At 47.7% G+C, this 20,851-nt stretch overlaps 1 protein-coding gene and 1 long non-coding RNA gene across 4 annotated transcripts in view; one reads left to right on the top strand and one right to left on the bottom strand.

The window, feature by feature from the left end:
* Positions 1–20,552, top strand: part of dnajc4 (DnaJ (Hsp40) homolog, subfamily C, member 4) — a 274,824-nt gene extending 254,272 nt beyond the window's left edge. The window contains exon 7 of one of the 3 annotated variants that reach the window (XM_063036118.1): positions 20,301–20,552. In XM_063036118.1, the coding sequence (XP_062892188.1) occupies positions 20,301–20,400 (100 nt within the window). In that variant the 3' untranslated portion in view covers positions 20,401–20,552. The remainder of the gene's footprint in view (positions 1–20,300) is intronic. The other 2 variants (XM_063036121.1, XM_063036120.1) reach the window with 2 other exon arrangements.
* Positions 12,286–16,570, bottom strand: LOC134339525 (uncharacterized). The gene is made up of 3 exons (XR_010016423.1): positions 16,138–16,570; positions 15,100–15,776; positions 12,286–13,083 (listed from the first exon to the last, which is right to left on the bottom strand). It is a non-coding gene; the product is annotated as an uncharacterized LOC134339525 (long non-coding RNA).
* Positions 20,553–20,851: the final 299 nt, after the last annotated feature.

Raw genomic sequence — 20,851 nt, 5'->3', positions numbered from 1 at the left:
TCTAGCAAGACCTTTAACATGTACCCGCATGGGAAGCTGGTCAAGAAGGATCAGTCGGTTGGCATCCAAGAGAGGCAGCAAATTGGATTAGGCACGGGCTTCGCGGAAGAAGCCAGAGAGTGGTTGTAGAAGGTTTCCTCCCTGACAGGGGGCCTGTGATGAGTGGGTCGGTGCTGGATCTGTTGTTGTTTGTCATCCACATCAATGATCTGGATGATAACGTGGCAAACTGGATCAGCAAATTTGCAGATGACACCAAGGTTAGGGGTGTAGTTGGCAGTGAGGAAGCCCATCAAAGCTCACAGCGGGATCTGGACCAGCTGGGAAAACGGGCTACAAAATGGCAGATGGAATTTAATGCAGACAAGTGTGAAGTGTTGCACTTTGGTTGACCAACCAGGGTAGGTCTTACACGGTGAGCGGCAGGGCATTGAGGAGTCAGTAGAGCAGAGGGATCTGGGAATACAAATCCATAATTCCTTGAAAGTGGCTTTACAGGTACAGTAAACAAGGATTGTAAAGAGAGCTTTTGGCACATTGGCCTTCATAAATCAATATACAGGTTTGTGATGTTGAAGTTGTATAAGACTTAGGTGGGGCCTAATTTGGAGTATTGTGTGCACTTTTAGTCACCTACCTACAGGAAAGATGTAAGTAATGTTGAAAGACTGCAGAGAAAATTTACAAGGATGTTGCTGGGACTTGAGGACCTATCTTTTAGGGAGAGGTTGAAGAAGTTAGGATTTTATTCTCTGGAACATAGAAGATTGAGAGGAGATTTGATAGCAGTATACGAAATTATGAGGGGTGTAGAGAGGGTAAATGCAAGCAGGCTACTTCCTCCGAGGTTGGGTAGGACTACAACTAGAGGTCATGAGTTAAGGGTGAAAGGTGAAATATTTAAGGGGAAATTGAGGGACAACTTTTTCACTCAGGGGAGGGGGTTGAGAGTGTGGAACAAACTGCCAGTTGAATTGGTGGATTCAGGTTCGATTTACACATTTAATAGAAATTTGGATATGTACATGGATGGGAAGGGTATGAATCAAAATCAAGTTTCCTGTCCCAGGCACACGTCGCGCAACTTGTCTTTGCAGTAGCAGGCTATGGTCCGGGTGCAGGTCGACAGGAGTAGGCAGATTAATGGTCCGGCACAGACTAGATGGGCAGAAGGACCTGCTTCTGTGCTTTAGTGCTCTATGACCCTGTCACTGCCTCACCGCCTTAAGTAACGCACAAAGGTCAAGAGCTTGGGGGTGAAGTGCGTCTAGAAACTGAAACGCATTCTCTTCAAGTAGCCAGACAGCGCCCGTGACCTGACACACACACACGCACTCACACCCCCATCCCCATCACCACTCTTGTGTATGTTACTTGCACAGACTCCGCCAGGCTCAGTAATTACAGGTAACTTGGGAGTCTGTGAAACCACTTAAAAATCTGTTGCACTGCAGTCCTGTATGCTGTGCTCTCCACCATGGGACCACAGCGTAAAGAGGGAGGAATCCCACCCAGAAAGACCTCCACCGAGGACCAGCCCTCCCTGCCAGGTGCTGAACGGGTTGTCGCTCGCCGTGTTCAAAGTTCAGAGTTAAACTTATCCTCAAAGCCCATACGCTGTACATCATCAAACGCTACCTTGAGATTGGTTTCCTTGCAGGCATTTACAGGGAAAGAAACACACACAATAGGATTTTTCAATAAATTATACATTAAGACTGGCAAACGTGCAAAAGAAGACAAACTGTGCAAGTAATCCTGAGAACATGATTTGTGCTGAGTCCTGCAATTGAGTCTGTAGGTTGCAAAATCAGTTCAGAGCAGTTGTGGATGAAGTCATCCACGCTGGTTCAGGGTAATAACTGCCCCTGAACTTGGCCGTATAAGACCTAAGGCATTATGACTTATACCATGTCATAATGCCAAAGGGCATAGGGGCAGGATTCGGCCCTTCAGCCCATCCAGTCTGCTCTGCCATTCCATCGTGGCTGATTTATTTTCCCTCTCAACCACATTCTCCTGCCTTCTCCCTGTAACCTTCAACGCCCTGACTAATCGAGAACCCATTTCGAAGACCTGGCCTCCACAGCCGTCTGTGGCAATGAATTCCACAGATTCACCACCCTCTGGCTAAAGAAATTCCTCCTCATCTGTGTTCTAAATGGACATCCCTCTATTCTGAGGCTGTGCCCTCTGGTCCTAGACACCCCCACTACAGGAAATATCCTCTCGATATCCACTCTATCTCAGCCCTTCAGTATTCGATAGGTCTCAGTGAAACTCTCCCTGATGAGATGCTGATGGATCTGCTGATGAGAGGCCCATCGAGTAACCTACCATTCCATCATGGCTGATCTATCATCCCCCTCAACCTCAGTCTTCCGCCTTCTCCCCATAACCTTTGACACCCTTACTAACCAGAAGCTATCAGTCTCTGCTTTAAGTACACCCAACGACTTGGCCTCCAAACCCTGTTAATGCCGAGAATTATTCTGTTAGTAGCATGACTCCCGGAAACTCGGGAATCAGGCTCGGGAGAATTTGCAGATCTTTGAACGCCGGGCCACTTAATTAATCAGGCAGCAGAGTAGTATAACACTCATAGCAATGCTCCACAAAATAATTCAGCTTTGGAAATGTACTGGTGCCTCTAGGTAGCATTAGAATTAACAGAGCGACCTGGGGCATCAAAATATTCAAAGCATTATGAAACCCACAACATACAAATCACGCTTTTGATCCACAAAATAGATGGATATGATGAATGTCCCATTTGAAATGGAACTACTCTGTTGCATCAGTAATTTCAAGGATTAGCTTATGGTCCATTATGCCTCTGGCGTTTAGGGCAACAATGAAGGTCCTTCATCTCAATCTGTCCTTGGCCAATATTGATCTTGATCTTGGCGAAATGCAGAGCTTCCTTCATCAAGTCAGTAGCTTCCTCTGGGTTTTCCCTACCGTCAGCCGTGCAAGTCCCGGGTGGAGACTCAGGAATACCGTCACACGAATACCGTCACACTCAAACGTAGAAGGGTTCTTCATTGCTGTTTCCATAACAGTTTTGTTTGACCAGTCAGGGTTGTTAGCCCTGAACCTGGAGGACCGGTGGACCACTCTTAGTCTGACCTCTACCCTTTGACCTGTTTGGCATGGATGACCCTACTGAGAGCCAAAGCATGAATCCCTGACCCCAACCAACATAGCTGTCAGGGTCACTGAGGCACGCAAGCCTTTATACCTTACGAGAAGGGTGTGGTCCTTTTTCAGATTCAAGGATTAAGGATAAATTTTATTCACCATATGTATTACGCGTATTGGGTGTTTGCTGTGATGTGTTATAGGAGCTGAGGCCCATCAAGTCTGCTCCATCATTTCATCACGCCTGGTTTACTATCCCTCTCAACTCCATTCTTCTGCCCTCTCCCTGTGAACTCTGACACCCTCACTAATCAAGGACCTTTCAGTCTCTGCTGTAAATATACCCAATATATTTGGCCTCCACAGCCGTTCTGCTAAGTACGTATATGTCCCCATATACTGCCCTGAGATTCATTTTCTTGTGGGCATTCACAGTAGACCTCTCTCATTAGCCAGAAAAAGAGGGATCTCCCATTGGCCACCCATTTTAAATTCTATTTCCCATTCCTTATCTCCTTGCCGGCCCATTGCCTCCCTCTGGTGCTCCTCCCCTTTTTTCTTTCTTCCATGGCCCTCCGTCCTCTCCTATTAGATTTCCCCTTCTCCAGCCCTGTATCTCTTCCAACGCTCTACTCCCCAACTCTTTACTTCACCCTCCCCCCCCCAGTTTCACCTATCACCTTGTGTTCCTCCTTCCCCTCTCCCCCATTTTCCTACTCTGACTTACTTTTTTCTCCAGTCCTGCCTGAAACGTGTACTCTTTTCAATAGTTGCTGCCTGGCCTGCTGAGTTCCCCCAGCACTTTGTGTGATAGGTAGAGGGGGCTGGGGTGGTCTAATTAGAATGGTTGATCAGATTCGCTGCCTGGGGAGAAAGAAACTTTTATGGCTGCATGATATTTTGGATTTTACTAGCCCTTTTCACACTTACCTGATCGGAGCTTTTGCAAAAATCAGTTTGCTGGGTGGGTGTTAGCTGCCATGATTATTTTCCTGCATGCTCTTGTTCCTGGACGCATAAAAGTCCCGCAGTTCTCGCTCCTGAGCAGCCTTTCTCCTGTTTTATTTCAGCCTATTATCCAATCCCCCTCTCATTTCCTTCTCCTTTGTATGTTTATCTGAGTTCCCCTTTCGGAGCACCTCCAGTATCCACTCTGTGCGAGGGCAAAATGTGCCATTCCCTCTTTTCTCATTTCGGTGGTCTTCCTAGTGTGGATACGTATTTTTACATCTACCCCAAACAAAACTGTTCAAGTGGCAGCGAACTTTATTACGTCTCCCCTCTCCCAGATTAAAGAGCCCCAGCCTGTTCAGTATGTTTGTAACAGCATAATCTCCCAATCCTGATATCACTGCAGTAACTCTGTTATATCTTTTCTAGTTGCTTGTCGAGTGTTTTTATAAACTGGATACCAGAACTGCAACTGGACTCTGAGTGTGGTCTAATGCAAGTTTAACAGAATTCCTGTGATTTTTATTCCATCCCTGTAGTAATCCCAAAGCTTAGATTCATTTCTAATACCTCATCAATCTGTACCGCCGTTCTTGGTGATAACTGTGTCTGAACCTTATGTTCCACTTTGTAGACCCTCTCCCCAGAATTAATGAGAAGGAATTAGTGTAGGAAAGCGATTCACACTTAGCTATAACACACACACACACACGGGACCGGTCGGGTAGCCTAATGGTTCTGGTTTAAGGTGGTGCTACCAAAGGCGTGTGACAACTTTCTGATCTAAGGACTCAGTTGGGTTCAGAATGCTGATGCTCGCTTCTGTTATCTACATGATTTGTTTTTTTTTCTCTTCCTCTGCGCATTGGAGATTGGTCCTCGTTTTCTTTTTGTTTGGGTTCTTTCGGGTTTCTTGCTTTGCGGCTGCCTGCAAGCAGACGAATCTCAAGGTTGTATAATTTATTCATTCTTTGATAATAAATGTGGTTTGAATCTTTGGTTAGCACACTTTACAGTACCGGCGACACGGGTTTAATTCCTGCTCTGCCCGTAAGGAGTTTGTGCGTTTTCCCCGTGACCGCGTGGGTTTCCTCCGGGTGCTCCAGTTACCTCCCATGGTCCAATGATGTACCGATAATTAGGTTAATTGGACATTGTAAATTGTCCCGTGATTAGGCTAGGATTAAATTGGGGGATTGCTGGGCAGCGTGGCTCAAAGGGCCGGGGGGCCTAATCCGTGCTGTAGCTCAGTAAGTAAACTTGAAAAGGGTTCTGCTGACGCTGGAGATCCAGAGTAACAAACACAAAGTGCTGAAGGAACCCAGCAGGTCAGGCAGCATCTATGGAGAGGAATAAACAGTCGACGTTTTGGGCTGAGACCCTTATCAGGGACCAGAGAGGAAGAGGGCAGAAGCCAGAATAAGAAGGTGGGGAGAAGGGGAAGGTGTACAAGCTGGCAGGTGAAGGGTGAGACCGGGGGGGGGGCGGGGGTGAAGTGAGAAGCTGGGAGGTGATAGGTGGAGAAGGTAAAGAGCTGGAGGAGAGGAATCTGACAGGAGGGGAGGGTGAACCATGGGAGAAAGGGAAGTGACGGGCAGACGAGGAGAAGAGAAGGGGTGAGAGGGGAGCCAGAATGGGGAATGGAAAAAGAGAGACGGGTAAGGGTGAGAAATTACCAGAAGTTGGAGAATTCAGTATTCACGCTTCCTCCTTCCTATCCAGATCTGGTGAAGGGTCTTGTCCTGGTACTGTTTAATGCCCTCCATAAATGCTGCCTGACCTGCTGAGTTCCTGTGTGTGTGTGTGTGTGTGTGTGTGTCACGTGCCACACTTACCTCTTGCTAATTAGATGTCCGTTACTTTGTGTCACTGCTGATACGAACATTCTTCTTCCACTCCAGATTCTTGTTCCAAATGCATCTCGCACACAGTGAAACGTGTCGTTTGCCTTAGCTGCCGACACAACCTAAGGATGTGCTGGGGGCAGCCCGCACATTCCAGCGCCAACTGGGCAGACCCACACTTTCGGCAGAAAATGAGAAAACAGAACACAACGAGCACCACAACAACAGCAGCAGAACAAGCCCCATTCCTCCACCCAGCCCCACGTGCACATTATACCTGAGTACTTCATCCAGTGTAGGTCAAGCAACGATCTCTATGAAACTCCCTCCCCCCCTTACCTTTACATTGATTTATAAATCTGAGCAACTTCTCTTAATGCCTACTTTAAGTTTTCAGATCAAATTCCATCTTTGCACTGCTCTGTACGTTGGTGCTGGCCAAAGTTAATATTTTGCCAAAGGTCTCTAGTTCTCTGCCGAAAGAAAAGAGCAATGTACATTTTTTCCATCTTGCTGAAGAAGGGTCTTGGCTCGAAACGTAGACCGTTTATTCCTTTCCATAGATGCTTCCTGGTTTGCTGAGTTCCTCCAGTTCTTGCTCTTCTCGCCTCTCATTTCCACCATGCCCTCTTCTCATTGCCACCATCAGGGAGGGGGTACAGGAGCCTGAAGACACACACTCAACGATTCAGGAACAGCTTCTTCCCCTCTGCCGTCCGATTTCTGAATGGACATTGAACCCATAAACACTATCTCACTACTTCTTTATTTCTGTTTTTTGATTTACTTATTTAACTATTTAATATTTATATACTTACTGTAATCCACAGTTTTTTCTCTATTATTATATATTGCATTGTACTGCTGTCACAAAGTTAACAAATTTCACCACATATGCCAGTGATATTAAACCTGATTCTGGGTCTGATTCTGATTTTGTCTACATTAACACGAGGAATTCTGCAGATGCTGGAGATTCAAGCAACACACATCAAAGTTGCTGGTGAACGCAGCAGGCCAGGCAGCATCTCTAGGAAGAGGTACAGTCGATGTTCCGGGCCGAGGCCCTTCGTCAGGACTAACTGAAGGAAGAGCTAGTAAGAGATTTGAAAGTGGGAGGGGGAGGGGGAGATCCAAAATGATAGGAGAAGACGGGGGGGGGGGGGAATGAGCCAAGGGCTGGACAGGTGATAGGCAAAGGGGATATGAGAGGATCATGGGACAGGAGGTCCGGGGAGAAAGACAAGGGGGGAGGGGGAACCCAGAGGATGGGCAAGGGGTATAGTGAGAGGGACAGAGGGAGAAAAAGGAGGGAGAGAGAAAGAATATGTGTATATAAATAAATAACGGATGGGGCACGAGGGGGAGGTGGGGCATTAGCGGAAGTTAGAGAAAGTTAGAGGAAGTAGCCTCCAACCTGATGGCATGAGCATTGACTTCTCTAACTTCCGCTAACTTTCCCACTTTCAAATCTCTTACTAGCTCTTCTTTCAGTTAGTCATGACGAAGGGTCTCGGCCTGAAACATCGACTGTACCTCTTCCTAGAGATTCTGCCTGGCCTGCTGTGTTCACCAGCAACTTTGATGTGTGTTGCTTGTCTATGTTAATCTGGATTTCCAGCATTTGCAGAATCTCTTGTTTTTACACTTTTTCCAGCACCTTTACAATACGCCCTCGTGGATTAAAGCCAGTGAAATATTGTCTGCAAAAATGCACTCAAACTTGTCAGAGTGTAGGAAACGCAGAGACCAATTTTCACACAGAAAGTTCCACACACATATTCAGCCATCTGTCAGCCAGTAACCTCTTTCTTCGTGACACTGGCTGTGGAGCATCAACTCGGGATAATTGGGAAAGCTCCAGAAATCTTTACTAGGGCTTACAGAGAACCCTCGACTTCCTGGGGTCAAAGTTCAAAGTAAATTTATTACCAAAGCACATACCATATATGTCACCATATACTACTCTGAGATTAATTTCCTTGTGGGCATTCACAGCAGAGTGCTTGTTGTGCCGCAGTCAGGGTTAAGAAATACCTCACTTTAGAGACTGTTGTGCACGAAAATCCCAGGAGATCAGCAGTTCCTGAGATACTCAAGCCACCCCATCTGCACCAACAGTCACTTAGATCACATTTCTTCCCCCATTCTAATGTTTGGTCTGAACCTCTTGACCATGTCTGCATGCTTTTATGCATTGAGTTGCTGCCACATGATTGGCTGATTAGATATCTGCATTAACAAGCAGGCGTACCTAATAAAGTGGCCACTGAGCACATATACTGTTTCTCCAATTGTAATATAAAGTATTTTTAATGTACTTCACTACACTGTTGTTACAAAACAACGAAATTAATGATGTACAATTTGTGAGTGATATTAAATCTGATTCTGTCCATCGAAACAAGTGGTGAAATGCATCCTTCTCATCTCCGTTCTAAAGGGAAGTCCTCCAACGGATGTGCTGGGCACAGCCCGCAAGTGTCGCCACTTGCTTGTTGGTAGTAGAGAAGTTACTGAATTGCTCGACAAAGAGCTGGGATGTGTTTGCTGGGCCGAATGGCCTTCTGCTCCCAGACAATGCCATGATTCTGATTCTGTGAAAGGGATCGGTGATTTTCCGCTCTAACCGAGTCCAGTCAATATGCAAACAACCCTCACTGTTTAAAACAAAATACCCCAAGCTTCCACCATCAGCGGTTGGCATGCGATAATTATAAGATCATAGGACATTGGTGCAGAATTAGGCCATTTGGCCCATTGAGTCTGCTCTGCCATTTGCTGATTTATTATCCCTCTCAACCCTGTTCTTCTGCCTTCTCCTCTAACCCTTACTAATCAACAACCCATCACCCTCCACTTTAAATACACCCAATGACTTGCCCTCCACAGCTGCCTGTGGCAATGAATTCCACAGATTCACCACCCTCTGGCTAAAGAAGTTCCTTCTCACCTCCGTTCTAAAGGGACTTCCTTCTATTCTGAGGCTGACACCTCTGGTCTTTTACTCCCCCACTATAGGAAACATCCTTTCCCTGTTCTCTCTGTCTGGGGATTTCAACATTCAGTATGTTTCAATCAGGTCGAGTTCTGCCTTGTAAAATTTGAAAGACTAGTTAGTTTTTAACAGCAAACACATTTGTATTCTGATTCCCATTCCCACTCCGACATGTCAGTCCATGGCCTCCTCACCTGCTAAGAAGAGCAATACCATATATTCCGTCTGGGTAGCCTACAACCTGATGGTATGAATGTCAATTTCTCCTTCTGGTAAAGAAATTCCCCTCCCCTCCTCTATTCCCCACTCTGACCTTTTACCTCTTCTCACCTGCCTATCACCTCCCCCTGGGTCCCCTCCTCCTTCCCTTTCACCCACGGTCCACTCTCCTCTCCTATCAGATTCCTCCTTCTCCAGTCCTTGACCCTTCCCACCCATCTGGCTTCACCTCTCACCTTCCTTCTCCCCCACACCTTTTTTATTCTGTCGTCTTCCCCTTCCTTTTCAGTCCTGAAGAAGGGTCTCGGCCCGAAACGTCGACTGTTTATTAATTTCCATAGATGCTGCCTGACCTGCTGAGTCAAGTGTTTTGTGTATGCTTCTTTGCTTTAAAAAGTCTTGTTAATCTAATAAAACCATAATACATAGGATCATGGCTAGCTTATTATCCCTTTCAACCCTATTCTTCCGCTATCTCCCCATAATCTTTGATGTCCTTACCTGCAATTTACCTGTACTTTATAAGACCCTTAACAGTTTTGATGAGCAGAGGGAACTTGGGGCCGGGTTCGTAGCCCCCTGAAAGTGGCTCCACAGATCGATAGGGTGGTTATGACATGCTAGCCTTTATTAGTCGAGGCATTGAGCTCTAAAGTCAGGAAGTTACGTCGCAGCTTTGTAAAACTCTGGTTAGGCCGCATCTGGAGTATTGCGTACAGTTCTGGTCGTCTTGTAGAAAGAATGTCAAGGCTTTGGAGAGGGTGCAGAAGAGATTTACCAGGATGCTGCCTGGTTTAGAGGGTGTGTGTGCTATCACGAGAGGCTGGATAAACTTGAGTTGTTTTCTCTGGAGATCTGGAGGCTGAGGGGAGATCTGATGGAGGTTTACAAGATTATGAGAGGCATAGATAGAGTGGGCAGAGAGTCTCTGTTCCCCAGGGTTGAAATGTCTCATACCAGAGGGCATGCATTGAAGGTGAGGGGGGGACGTGAGGGACAAGTTTTTTACACAGAGAGTAGTGGTTGCCTACAATGCACTGCCTGGAGAAGTGAGAGAGGCAGAAATACTAGAGACCTAAGAGAGCTTGGGTAGGTACATGAATGTGAATTGCATGGTGGGGTGGAGATACGTCTCTACTAAAGGAGGTGTAGGGCATTCCTTCCCTCCGCTAGCCTGCAGGTCACCCTTGGGCAAGGTGTGGCACCTGCTTAACCCCCTCCCCTCCCGATCAGGGTCACGTGAACCCACGGGAGCAGGTGGCGGATGGTCGTACGAGCAGCCGGTGCAGATCACAAGTCCTGGTTGTGCGACCACCGGCGCCAGGCAGACAATCTCCGAAGAGTATTGATAACGTCTGGGGGGGGGGGGTCACCCGTCTTGTAAAGACACACTGCCCAGAAGAAGGCGATGGCAAACCACTGCTGTTTAAAAATTTACTATGAACAATCATGGTCATGGAAAGACCATGATCGTCTACGTCATACGACACAGCGCATAATGACGAAGGACACTGGTCCAATGATGACCAGATTAGTTTAGTAGTTGGCCATTAAATTACTGATTTAAGTGGTACAGTACAGCATTGTGGGCTGAAGGGCTGTAATGTTCTCTGTTCTGTTTATTGTCATCACAACCTCTTACCTCTTAAGATACCAAAATAGTCTCCCCATGGAAAGTACAATCTAGAGGACTATAAGCTGAAGTCCACCTTATACAGCACAGAATCAAAATAGCTTTACCTTAGATATATAGGGCAAAGGACTGATCACACGCCTTTCACTTATCTGATGGTAGATTACTGGAGGAAGTTCATAGCCCGGACCAAGGGTAGAGCAGATGATGAAGTCCATTGTGCTAACACATATGCCTGGAAAATGAATTGCACTGGATTGCTTTTTGTCACGTGCTTGGCTAGAATTATACAAAGCAAAACTACTCATTCCCATCCCTTCCTCTCGGTAACGCAGTAATTCCGCTCAGCGGCCGCTACATTCGGTACAGCTGCTCATTAATGCAAATATCTGATCAGCCAATCATGTGGCAGCATCTCAATGCCTAAGAGCATGCAGACGTGGTCAAGAGGTTCCAGTGTTGATCAGACCAAACATCAGAGTGGGGAAGAAATGTGATCCAAGTGATTCTGGCCCTGGAATAATTATTGGTGCCAGACGGGGTAGTTTGAGTTCAAAAGTCAGGAAGTTAAGTTCACTAGCCAGAAACTGCTGATCCCCTGGGATTTCCGCGGACAACAGTCTCCGGAGTTTACAGAGAACGGTGCGAGAAACAAAAAAACGACACCCAGTCGGCGGCAGTTCTGCAGGCGAAAACGTCTTATTAAAATGGGAGAGGTCAGCGGAGAATGGCAAGACTGGCTCAGGCTGACAGGAAGGCAACAGTAGCTCTGATAACCATGCGTTACAATCTGAACGCACAACAGGTCAAGCCTTGCAGTGGACGGGCTACAGCAGCAGAAGACCACGGACATGCACTCTGCAGCCACAGTATTAGGTACAGGTGGTACAGCCACACTCAGCAGTTGCTTGTACGTTGTGTTCAAAAGGATTGCTCGTATACTTACTGTGTGTGTGTGTTTATTATTGTGTTTGTGTTTTTAATGCTGCATCAGATCCGGAATAATAATCATTTTGTTCTCCTTTACACTCCTGTACTGAAGAATGACAATAAGTAATCTTGAATCTTGACCATCAAAGTTGCCTGTCCAGACGTTTCTCCTGTGGCTCTCTGAGCTTTCGCCCAATGCTCCGATTCCCTCCCACGTCCCAAAGGTGTGCGGGTTTGTGGGTTGATTAGTCGCTGTAAATTGTCCCCGGTGCCCTCCTGGCCCTTCGAGCAACCCCCAACAAACCCAATTAACCCTAACCTAACCACAGGACAATTCACAGTGACCAGTGAACCTACCCGGTACGCCTTTGGACTGTGGGAGGAAAGCGGGGAACACGGGGCAGACATACAGACTCCCGACCGAACTCTGAACTCTGCAACACCCTGAGCTGTGATACTGTGGTGCCCGCAGACCAAATGACCTGTGTCTTCAGGAAATACCCGGATAATCTTCGGAATAAGGAGTTCTGAGTTTGGGTTGGAGCTTGCCTCATGAATGGAGGATTAAAGTCCAGTTCAAACAGATGGTGACTCTGATTTCTTTAACCGTGGGCAGCTTTGTACTTTCATCCTCTGTTAGCTGATTTAAGTTTTTGATCTTTACTGCGCCTGCACTGATTTCTATCAGCCTCTAGTCCAACAGTCAGGTTAGTTCAGCTGCCACCTCTTGCCTCCTTCCATATTGCTTCCCCCATGAGAGGATGTCATTAGCATTATCAATGGGGAAAGATGCCATAAAGATTTTTATTATGTAAAAACAATAGATTAGATTATGAGGACACTCAGTCCTCTTTTATTGTCATTTAGTAATGCATGCATTAAGAAATGATACAATATTCCTCCGGTGTGATATCACAAAACACAGGATAGACCAAGACTGAAAAACTAACAAAAACCGCATTATTATAACATATAGTTACAACAGTGCAACAATACCATAACTTGATGAAGAACAGGCCATGGGCACGGTTAAAAAAGTTCAAAGTCTCTCAAAAGTCCCACATCTCACGCAGACGGGAGAAGGAAGAAAACTCTCCCTGCCATGCCCGACCACAGACTGGCTCTGAGTCGTCTGAAAACTTCGAGCTCTGACCAGCCCTCTGACACTGAGCACCATCTCTGCCAAGCGCTTCGACCCCAGCCCTGTCCGCCAGCAGCAGGCAAAGCCGAGGATTTTGAGGCCTTCCCTCCGGAGATTCTCGATCGCACAGTAGCAGCGACAGCGAACCGGGCATTTCAGAAGTTACTCCAGATGTTCCTCCGTGCTCTCACGGCTGTCTCCATCAAATCAGGATTGTGCACGGCCCCTATTTAACAAATACAATATCATTTCACCGGAGAGGCTATGGGCGCTGCATCGCGCCGCCATCTTCTCCTCCTGCCCAAAATATAACATAATTTTATAATATAATTATATAAAAATATAATTTTATATAATTATATTATTTTTATTATATAAATAAAGATTTTTTATTTTATCTGTTGGAAGTGATATTTTTTTTCTCTCTGCACATTGGGTGTTTGACGGTCTTTTTTTAACGGGTTCTGTTGGGTTTCTTTGTTTCGTGGCTGCCTGTTGATGAATCTCAAGGTTGTATAATGTATACATAGTTTGATAATAAATGTATTTTGAAATATTTAGGTCTAGATTTAGGTCCCTTTAGTATCAGAGAATTTATACAGTATGCAACCTGAAATTCGTAAACACAGAATACTCTGCAGATGCTGGGGTCAAAGCAACACTCACAACACGCTGGAGGAACTCAGCAGGTCGAGCAGCATCCGTGGAAACGATCAGTCAACGTTTCGGGCCGGAACCCTTCGTCAGGGCCTGAAATTCGTACTCTTCACAGACATCCACGAAACAAGGGATCCCATAGAATGAATAATAGAACATGGGAGCCCCAAACCGCCCCTCCCCACCCTTCGCAGGGGCAACAGCAATCCCCCCCTCCCACCCCACTCGCACCAGCAAAACTACCGAACCTGCCCCCCCCAACCTGCCATGCAAGCTACAGCAAAAGCCCCCAAAGAGACCTTGATCCTGAATCGAACTAAAACTAGAGTCCATTACCCAGCACCTTGGTGTCTCAGACAGGCTCGCTCTCTACATCGAGGGGAGAGAGAGGTAGCTCGTTGAATCAGAATCAAGATTCCAGTTTATTTATCACATATACATCGAAATACACAGCGTCGACAACCAACACAACCTGAGGACGTGCTGGGGGGGGTGGGGGCCACACATTCTGGCGCCAGCATAACCTACCCACAGTGCTCGGCTGGACAACACGGACAAAGCAGCAAGGAACAAAACGGCAGCGGCAGAAACAAGCCCCGTTCCTCCTTCCCACCCAAACACACTGTCATTCAAGCCCAGGACTGGCAGCTGGTTCCAGTGTCCAGACCGCAGACTTCAGCCCCAGAATCAGGTTTAATATCACCGGCACGTGTCGTGAAATCTGTTACCTTCGCGGCAGCAGTTCAATGCAATACGTGATAAACAGAGGAGAAAAAAGACTGAATTATAGAGAGTATATTAAATGATTAAATTAAGTAAGTAGTACAAAGCGGAAATTTTAAAAAAGTACGGCAGAGGAGAAGAAGCTGTCCCTCAATTGTTGAGTGTGAGCCTTCAGGCTCCTGTACCTCCTTCCCGATGGTAGCAACGAGAAGCCGGCCTTCATCCAGAATTAGCATCAGAATCAGCTTCATGATCACTGACGTATATTGTGAAATTTGTCGTTTTGCGACAGAAATACAGTGCAAAACACAAAAGATACTATAAGTTATAATGCATAATGGGAATTACAATTAGAATTGTCTACAGTGTTTATGTATATCTCAGTAGGTTGTGCACATGAGCTGCAATTCCCTGTACGTTTCGACGTGCGCCTGGTAAGTGACCGTGAAGCAGATTGCTGCAGTGCCAGAGGTACCGCCGTCACGCTGCGTCACGTAAACCGAGGCACTGGGCCACCCTCGGCGTCAATGCCAAGTGCTCCAAGCTGGGCCCAGTGCGTATCTGTCGGGCAGACCAGTAAAACTGACAATCAAGTCAGTCCACTCCAACACCTTCACCCGCCACCCACCTCCACCTCCCCGTGGGATCTTGCTGTGCACTGGCGACCTCCCGAGTCAGCGGCAGGATTCAGGGATCCCTCAACCTCACGAGTAACACAGGCAGAGAAGTCGGCTGACCACTGTTTCCCACCCCCCCACCCCGACAACTCCCATGCTAAAACCAGCTCACCGCTCAAGGGTATGAAACACAAGCCATCAAAGTAAAACATCAAGTAAATTTATTGACAAGGAACGTATCCTACCATGAGATTAATTTTCTTGCCGGCATTTACAGGAGAATAAACCAGCGACCTGGGTTCAGTTTGCCTGCAAGGAGTTTGTACATTCTCCGGAAGACCGCTAGGGTTTCCCCCAGGTGCTGTGGTTTCCTCCCACAGTCCAAAGACGTACCGGTTGGTGGGTCATTGTAAATTGTCCCGTTATTAGGCTTGGGTCAAGTTGGGGTTTGCTGGGCGATGCGGCTCGAAAAGCCAGGGTGACCTGCTCCGCGCTCTTATCTCATAAAATAATGAAGAGCGACAAGTCCTGGGTGATGGGGGCACATAATGGTGGACGCGCCTTTTTGAGGCACCGCTCCTTGAAGATGTCTCAGGTACGACAAAGGCTGGTGGCCACGATGCAGCTGACTGACCTTACAACTCTCTGCAGCCTCGTTTGATCCTGTGCCGTAACCCCACGCCCCTCCCCGTACCAGACGATGATGACGCAGCCAGTCAGAATGCTCTCCATCTGTCGAAATTTCTAAGTGTCTTAGGTGACAAGCCAAACCTCCTCAGCTCAGTAAAAAAATTGGTCATCAATAAACTCAGATAAATGACTTGCCGGTGCGTCAAGACCTGCCGCTACCCGGCGCCCCCTCGCTGGTCCGCAGGGTCTGTGACATAAAATTTTGGGAGGAACTCAGCAGGTCAGGCAGCATCTATGGAGAGGAATAAAGAGTCACCTTTTCGGACCGAGACCCTTCATCGGAACCAGAAAGCAAAGGGGGGAAAGAAGCCGGAATAAGAAGCTGGGGGTGGGGGGGAAGGAGTATAAGCTGGCAAGTGATAGATGAGGGGCAAGGTCAGCGGTGGGGGGAGGAGGGTACGAAGTAAGAAGCTGGCAGGTGATAGGTGGAAAAGGTCAAGGGCTGAAGAAGAAGGAATTAGATAGGTGAGGAGAGTGGACCGTGGGAGCGAGGGAAAGAGGAGGGGCACCTGAGGGAGGTGATGGACTGGTGAGGGAGGGGAAGGAGACAGAATATGGAACGGAAGAAGAGAAGGGGAGGTGTGAGAAATTACCAGACATGAGAGAATTCAATGTTCATGCCGTCAGTAGCTCTTAAGAAACATTTCCATGAGCACATGCATCACTTGGCCAGCGGTGGGAGTCACAGGGACTGGAGCCCTGTTTCCGCGCCGTACGGGTCTGCGCTCACGTCTGCTCGAAGTGCCCCGCTGCCTGCGTACTTCCCGGGCAGGCGGGCGGACTGGCTCCCGCCAGGAGTGGGCGGGGCCTCCCCCCCCCCGCGGGCCTACGTGTGGTGCCGCACGTCCTGGCCCTCAGTGAGGGTGGGGGTGGGACCCGTGACGCTCGCGCCGTGCCCCGATTCTGCCTCGGAGCGATTGACTGCGTTGAAGCGAGGCTGCCTGCCCATTGTGTGCACCCTCTCCCCGCCCCGCCCCCCCCAGCCCAGCCTGGCCACTAGCGCTGTGGTACTGCGTCAGGGCTGGACAGAACTATTCACACTTCCCATTCATCCCACTGAATGGGGAATGCGATACCCCACAGAAGCTGACTTGTTCTCAGATCGCACTCAAAAGGATCTCTCTTAACCACTTTAAGACGTCGGCGGCTGCAGCCAGGAACGGGGGCGGGGGAGAGGGAGCAGACCCGCGCAGGGAAGCGGCCACCTCCCCCCTCCCCACACTCACTGGGCAGTCGCAGACAGTATTAATCCTCCTGACGCACACAGAGCAGACGACAAGGTACTCAGTGACGTGTTCCACCACTGTGGACAGTTTGTGACCCTTGCTGGCCGTAATCTTTTCAAAGTTCAAAGTAAACTTATTATCAGAGTACATGCATCTCACTGTATACTACCCTGAGATTCATTTACAGGAAAATAAAGAAGTACAACAGGATTTATGGAAGCTGTACATAACAAAGACCAACAAACAATGTACTAAAGAAGACAAATCAGAATCTGGTTTAATATCATCAGCATACGCGGTGAAACTTGTTTGCTTATCGGCAGCAGTATAATGTAATTCATGATAAATAGAGAAAAAACTGTGAATTACGATAAGTATGTATATAGCTAAATTAAATACGTAGTGCAAAAATAGAAATAAAAAAGTAGTGAAGTAGTGTTCATGGGTTCAATGTCCATTCAGAAATCGGATGGCAGAGGGGAAGAAGCTGTTCCTGAATCATTGAGTGTGTGCCTTCAGGCTTCTGTATCTCCCCCCTGATGGTAGCAATGAGAAGAGGGCATGTCCTGGGTGACGGGGGTCCTTAGTGATGGACGCTGCCTTTCTGAGACACTGCTCTTTGAAGATGTCCTGGATACTACGGAGGCTGGTGCCCATGATGGAACTGACTGAGTTTACAACTCTCTGCAGCTTACTTCGATCCTGTGCAGTAGCCCCCACCCCCGCCCCCCATTCCAGACAGTGATGCAGCCAGTCAGACTGCTCTCCACAGTACATCTGCAGAAATTTGCGAGTGCTTTTGGTGACACCCAGGAACTTGGAATTGTTCACTCTCTCCACCTCTGATCGTGCAAGTAATAAAAATAAGTCAGCAAGCAATACTGAAGCATGAGCTGTAAAGAAAGTGAGTTCGTAGGTTGTGGAGTCAGCTCAGGGTTGAGGTGAGTGAAGTTATCCACGCTGGTTCAGGAGCTTGATGGTTGGAGGGTGATAACTGTTCCTGATCCTGGCGGCGTGGGACCTAAGGTAATAAGAAGAAGGGTCCGTGTCTCGGATGGTAAAGATCCTTAATGGTGCTTGATTGTGGATCTCACCATGCGCATTATTGGCTGCTGTGTGTTGGCGCGTGGCCAAGTGGTTAAGGCGTCGGTCTAGTGATCTGAAGGTCACTGGTTCGAGCCTCGGCTGAGGCAGCGTGTTGTGTCCTTGAGCAAGGCACTTAACTACACATTGCTCTGCGACGACACCGGTGCCAAGCTGTATGGGTCCTAATGCCCTTCCCTTGGACAACATCAGTGTCGTGGAGAGGGGAGACTTGCAGCATGGGCAACTGCTGGTCTTCCATACAACCTTGCCCAGGCCTGCGCCCTGGAAACCTTCCAAGGCGCAAATCCATGGTCTCACGAGACTAACGGATGCCTATATGTTTTCCTGCCCTCCAAGTCCAACTGCACTTGATAAGTACCACAGTTGCAATCGATGTGAAATGCACTAGGAAAATACATGTAGGTCATTTTCTTTTGCTAATCTAGAGCCTCATACATTCCAGAGGCTCAGAGACATCTCCCTACCAGGCATCGGGGACATTTATCAGGAGCGCTGTGTACGCAGGGCCCTCAGTATTACCAAGGGTCCCACCCGTCCATCCAGCATCCTCGTTGACTTTCTACCATCAGGCAGGAGACTCCGATGCACAAAGACAAGAACGGTCAGGATGGGAAACAATTTCTTCCCTCAGAACTCCCTGCCGCATCGCATTCGAAGTGTCACTGGCTAATCTGTTCTGTACATGACAATATTTAATCTGTACACTTCAGTCTGTTATTTACACATAATCCATCCTTACCTTTTATCCTTACCTTCATAAGTTATTGTGTGTTACGTGTACACCCTGGTTTGGAGAAATGTTGTCTCGTTCCTATATAGGTTAGATGGTTATATACATTTAAATAGTTAAATGACAATAAACTTGAGGCTCTTTATATCTCCTGATATTGTCCCTGAGATCAACTTTCATGAATTGTAACCTGTGGCCTTATCCCTATAGCTGCCCCAAGTACCTGTCGTATTTTATGGATCTATCAAGAGCATATTGACTGAACATTAGTTATTCCTGTACTTACAGTGTTCACCCTCAGCTGTAAGTGTGGTCCTTCTGTCAAAGCTTCCCCCACCCTACCCCGGGCACTGTTATTCCAGGACACGGAGAGTCATTTGGACTATTGTGAGGTAGTCTGGGGCCCCTTGTCTAAGAAAGGATATGCTGCCACTGGAGGTGATCCTGGAACTGAAAAATTCAAAGATTCAAAGTACATCTATCATCTAAATGTGTGTAAATTATACATCCTTGAGGTTCGTCTGCTTACAGGCAGCCACCAAACAAGAAACCCGAAAGAGCCCAATTAAAAAGAAAAGACCAACACCCGATGCGCAGAGAAAGAAAAAAAACACAAATCACGCAAACAACAAAAGCAAGCAACAGCATTCCGAACCACGTTCGGTCCACAGGCCTGAATCCCGGAGTAGGCCCATAGCCTCAAGTCTCAATCTATAGCTCTGGGCATGTACTCGGTGGAATTTAGAAGAATGAAGGGGAGTCTCATTGAAACTTATTGAATAATGAAAGGCCTGGATAAGAGTGAATGTGGAGAGGATGTTTCCAATAGTGGGCGAGTCTGCAACCAGAGGGCACAGTTTCAGAATACAAAGGTGTCCCTTCATAGCAGAGATGAGGAGGAATTTCTTTAGCCAGAGGGTGGCGAATCTGTGGAATTCATTGCCACAGACAGCTGCACAGGCCAAGTCACTGAGTAGATTTAAAGCAGAGGTTGGTAGGTTCTTGATTAGTCAGGGCATCAAAGGTTACGGGGAGAAGACGGGAGAATGGGGTTGAGAGGGATAATAAATCAATCTTGATCAAATTGTGGAGCAGACTCAATGGGCTGAATGGCCTAATTTTGTCTTATGCCCATCCTGCTTGGAAACAGGGCCTTCAACCCATGAAGTTGCACCGACAATCAGGGACCCATCTACACCACCGCACCCCCCCCCCACCATTTTATTCCACCTGTTGAGTTTATGGCAGCTCTCAAAGCAACCCACTAAATCCCACCCCACACTCATCTCCCTGTAAATGATCTGGCTGTCAACCCCTCTCACACAATCGGAGCACCCAGGCAGTTGGGGATTAGACCCCCTCGTTGTACAGCCCCACGCAGCCAGCGCCGGAGGCCAGGATCAAACCGGTGAGGCGGCAGCAGGTCCCCGCCGCACACCCCTGCCCAATTGCCCAATGCGGGGGGAGTCGGCTCCGCTGCAGGGAGAGTGCTCCCCCAGTTTGCCTTCTCGTGCCCCCTGGACGTTCGCCCGTCTTTATCTGTGTGTAGTTTTTCATTGACTCCACTGCGAATGCCCGCGAGAAAATGAACCTCCGTGGTGACATGAGGCACTTTGAGGATGAACTGACCTCGAACGTTGCGGGCCCCTGCCGCCCAGACTTCCCAGCACTCACACTCTCCTCTCTCTTCCAGGATGAACGGCTTCAAGAAGCAGCAAGAGATCCTTCGGCAAAAGCACGCGGACTTCATGGAGAAGTACAGGGCAAAGAAGCAAGGGGACGCTGATAAATAAAGCACACTCCAGGGCAAACCGCGGTCTCTGTGCCTGTCTCCAGTGGCATCCCCCTGTTGTACCAAAACTGGCTTCCGTTCAACTGCGGACAGCACAGTGCACCCACTTTACAATATAAATTCTCTGATTCTCAGAGTCACAATCAGGTTTAGAATCACTGCCACATGGCTGAAATTTGTTGTGTGGCCCTTCGAGCTGCGCCCTTGATTTAACCCCTGCCTAATTGCGGGGACAATTTACGATGACCTTATATTCCGTCTGGGTGGCCTCCAACCTGATGGCATGAACATTGACTTCTCAAACTTCTGTTAATGCCCCACCTCCCCTTCGTACCCCATCCGTTATTTATTTATTTATTTGTTTGTTTATTTATATACATACACGTGGCCAAGTGGTTAAGGCATTGGACTAGCGACCTGAAGGTCGCTAGTTCGATCCTCAGCTGAGGCAG

Source organism: Mobula hypostoma, chromosome 30 (genome assembly GCF_963921235.1).
Source record: "Mobula hypostoma chromosome 30, sMobHyp1.1, whole genome shotgun sequence".
Classification (NCBI taxonomy): Eukaryota; Metazoa; Chordata; class Chondrichthyes; order Myliobatiformes; family Myliobatidae; genus Mobula; species Mobula hypostoma.
Note: the sequence above shows the minus strand (reverse complement) of the source record. Positions and strands in the feature narration are given on the sequence as shown.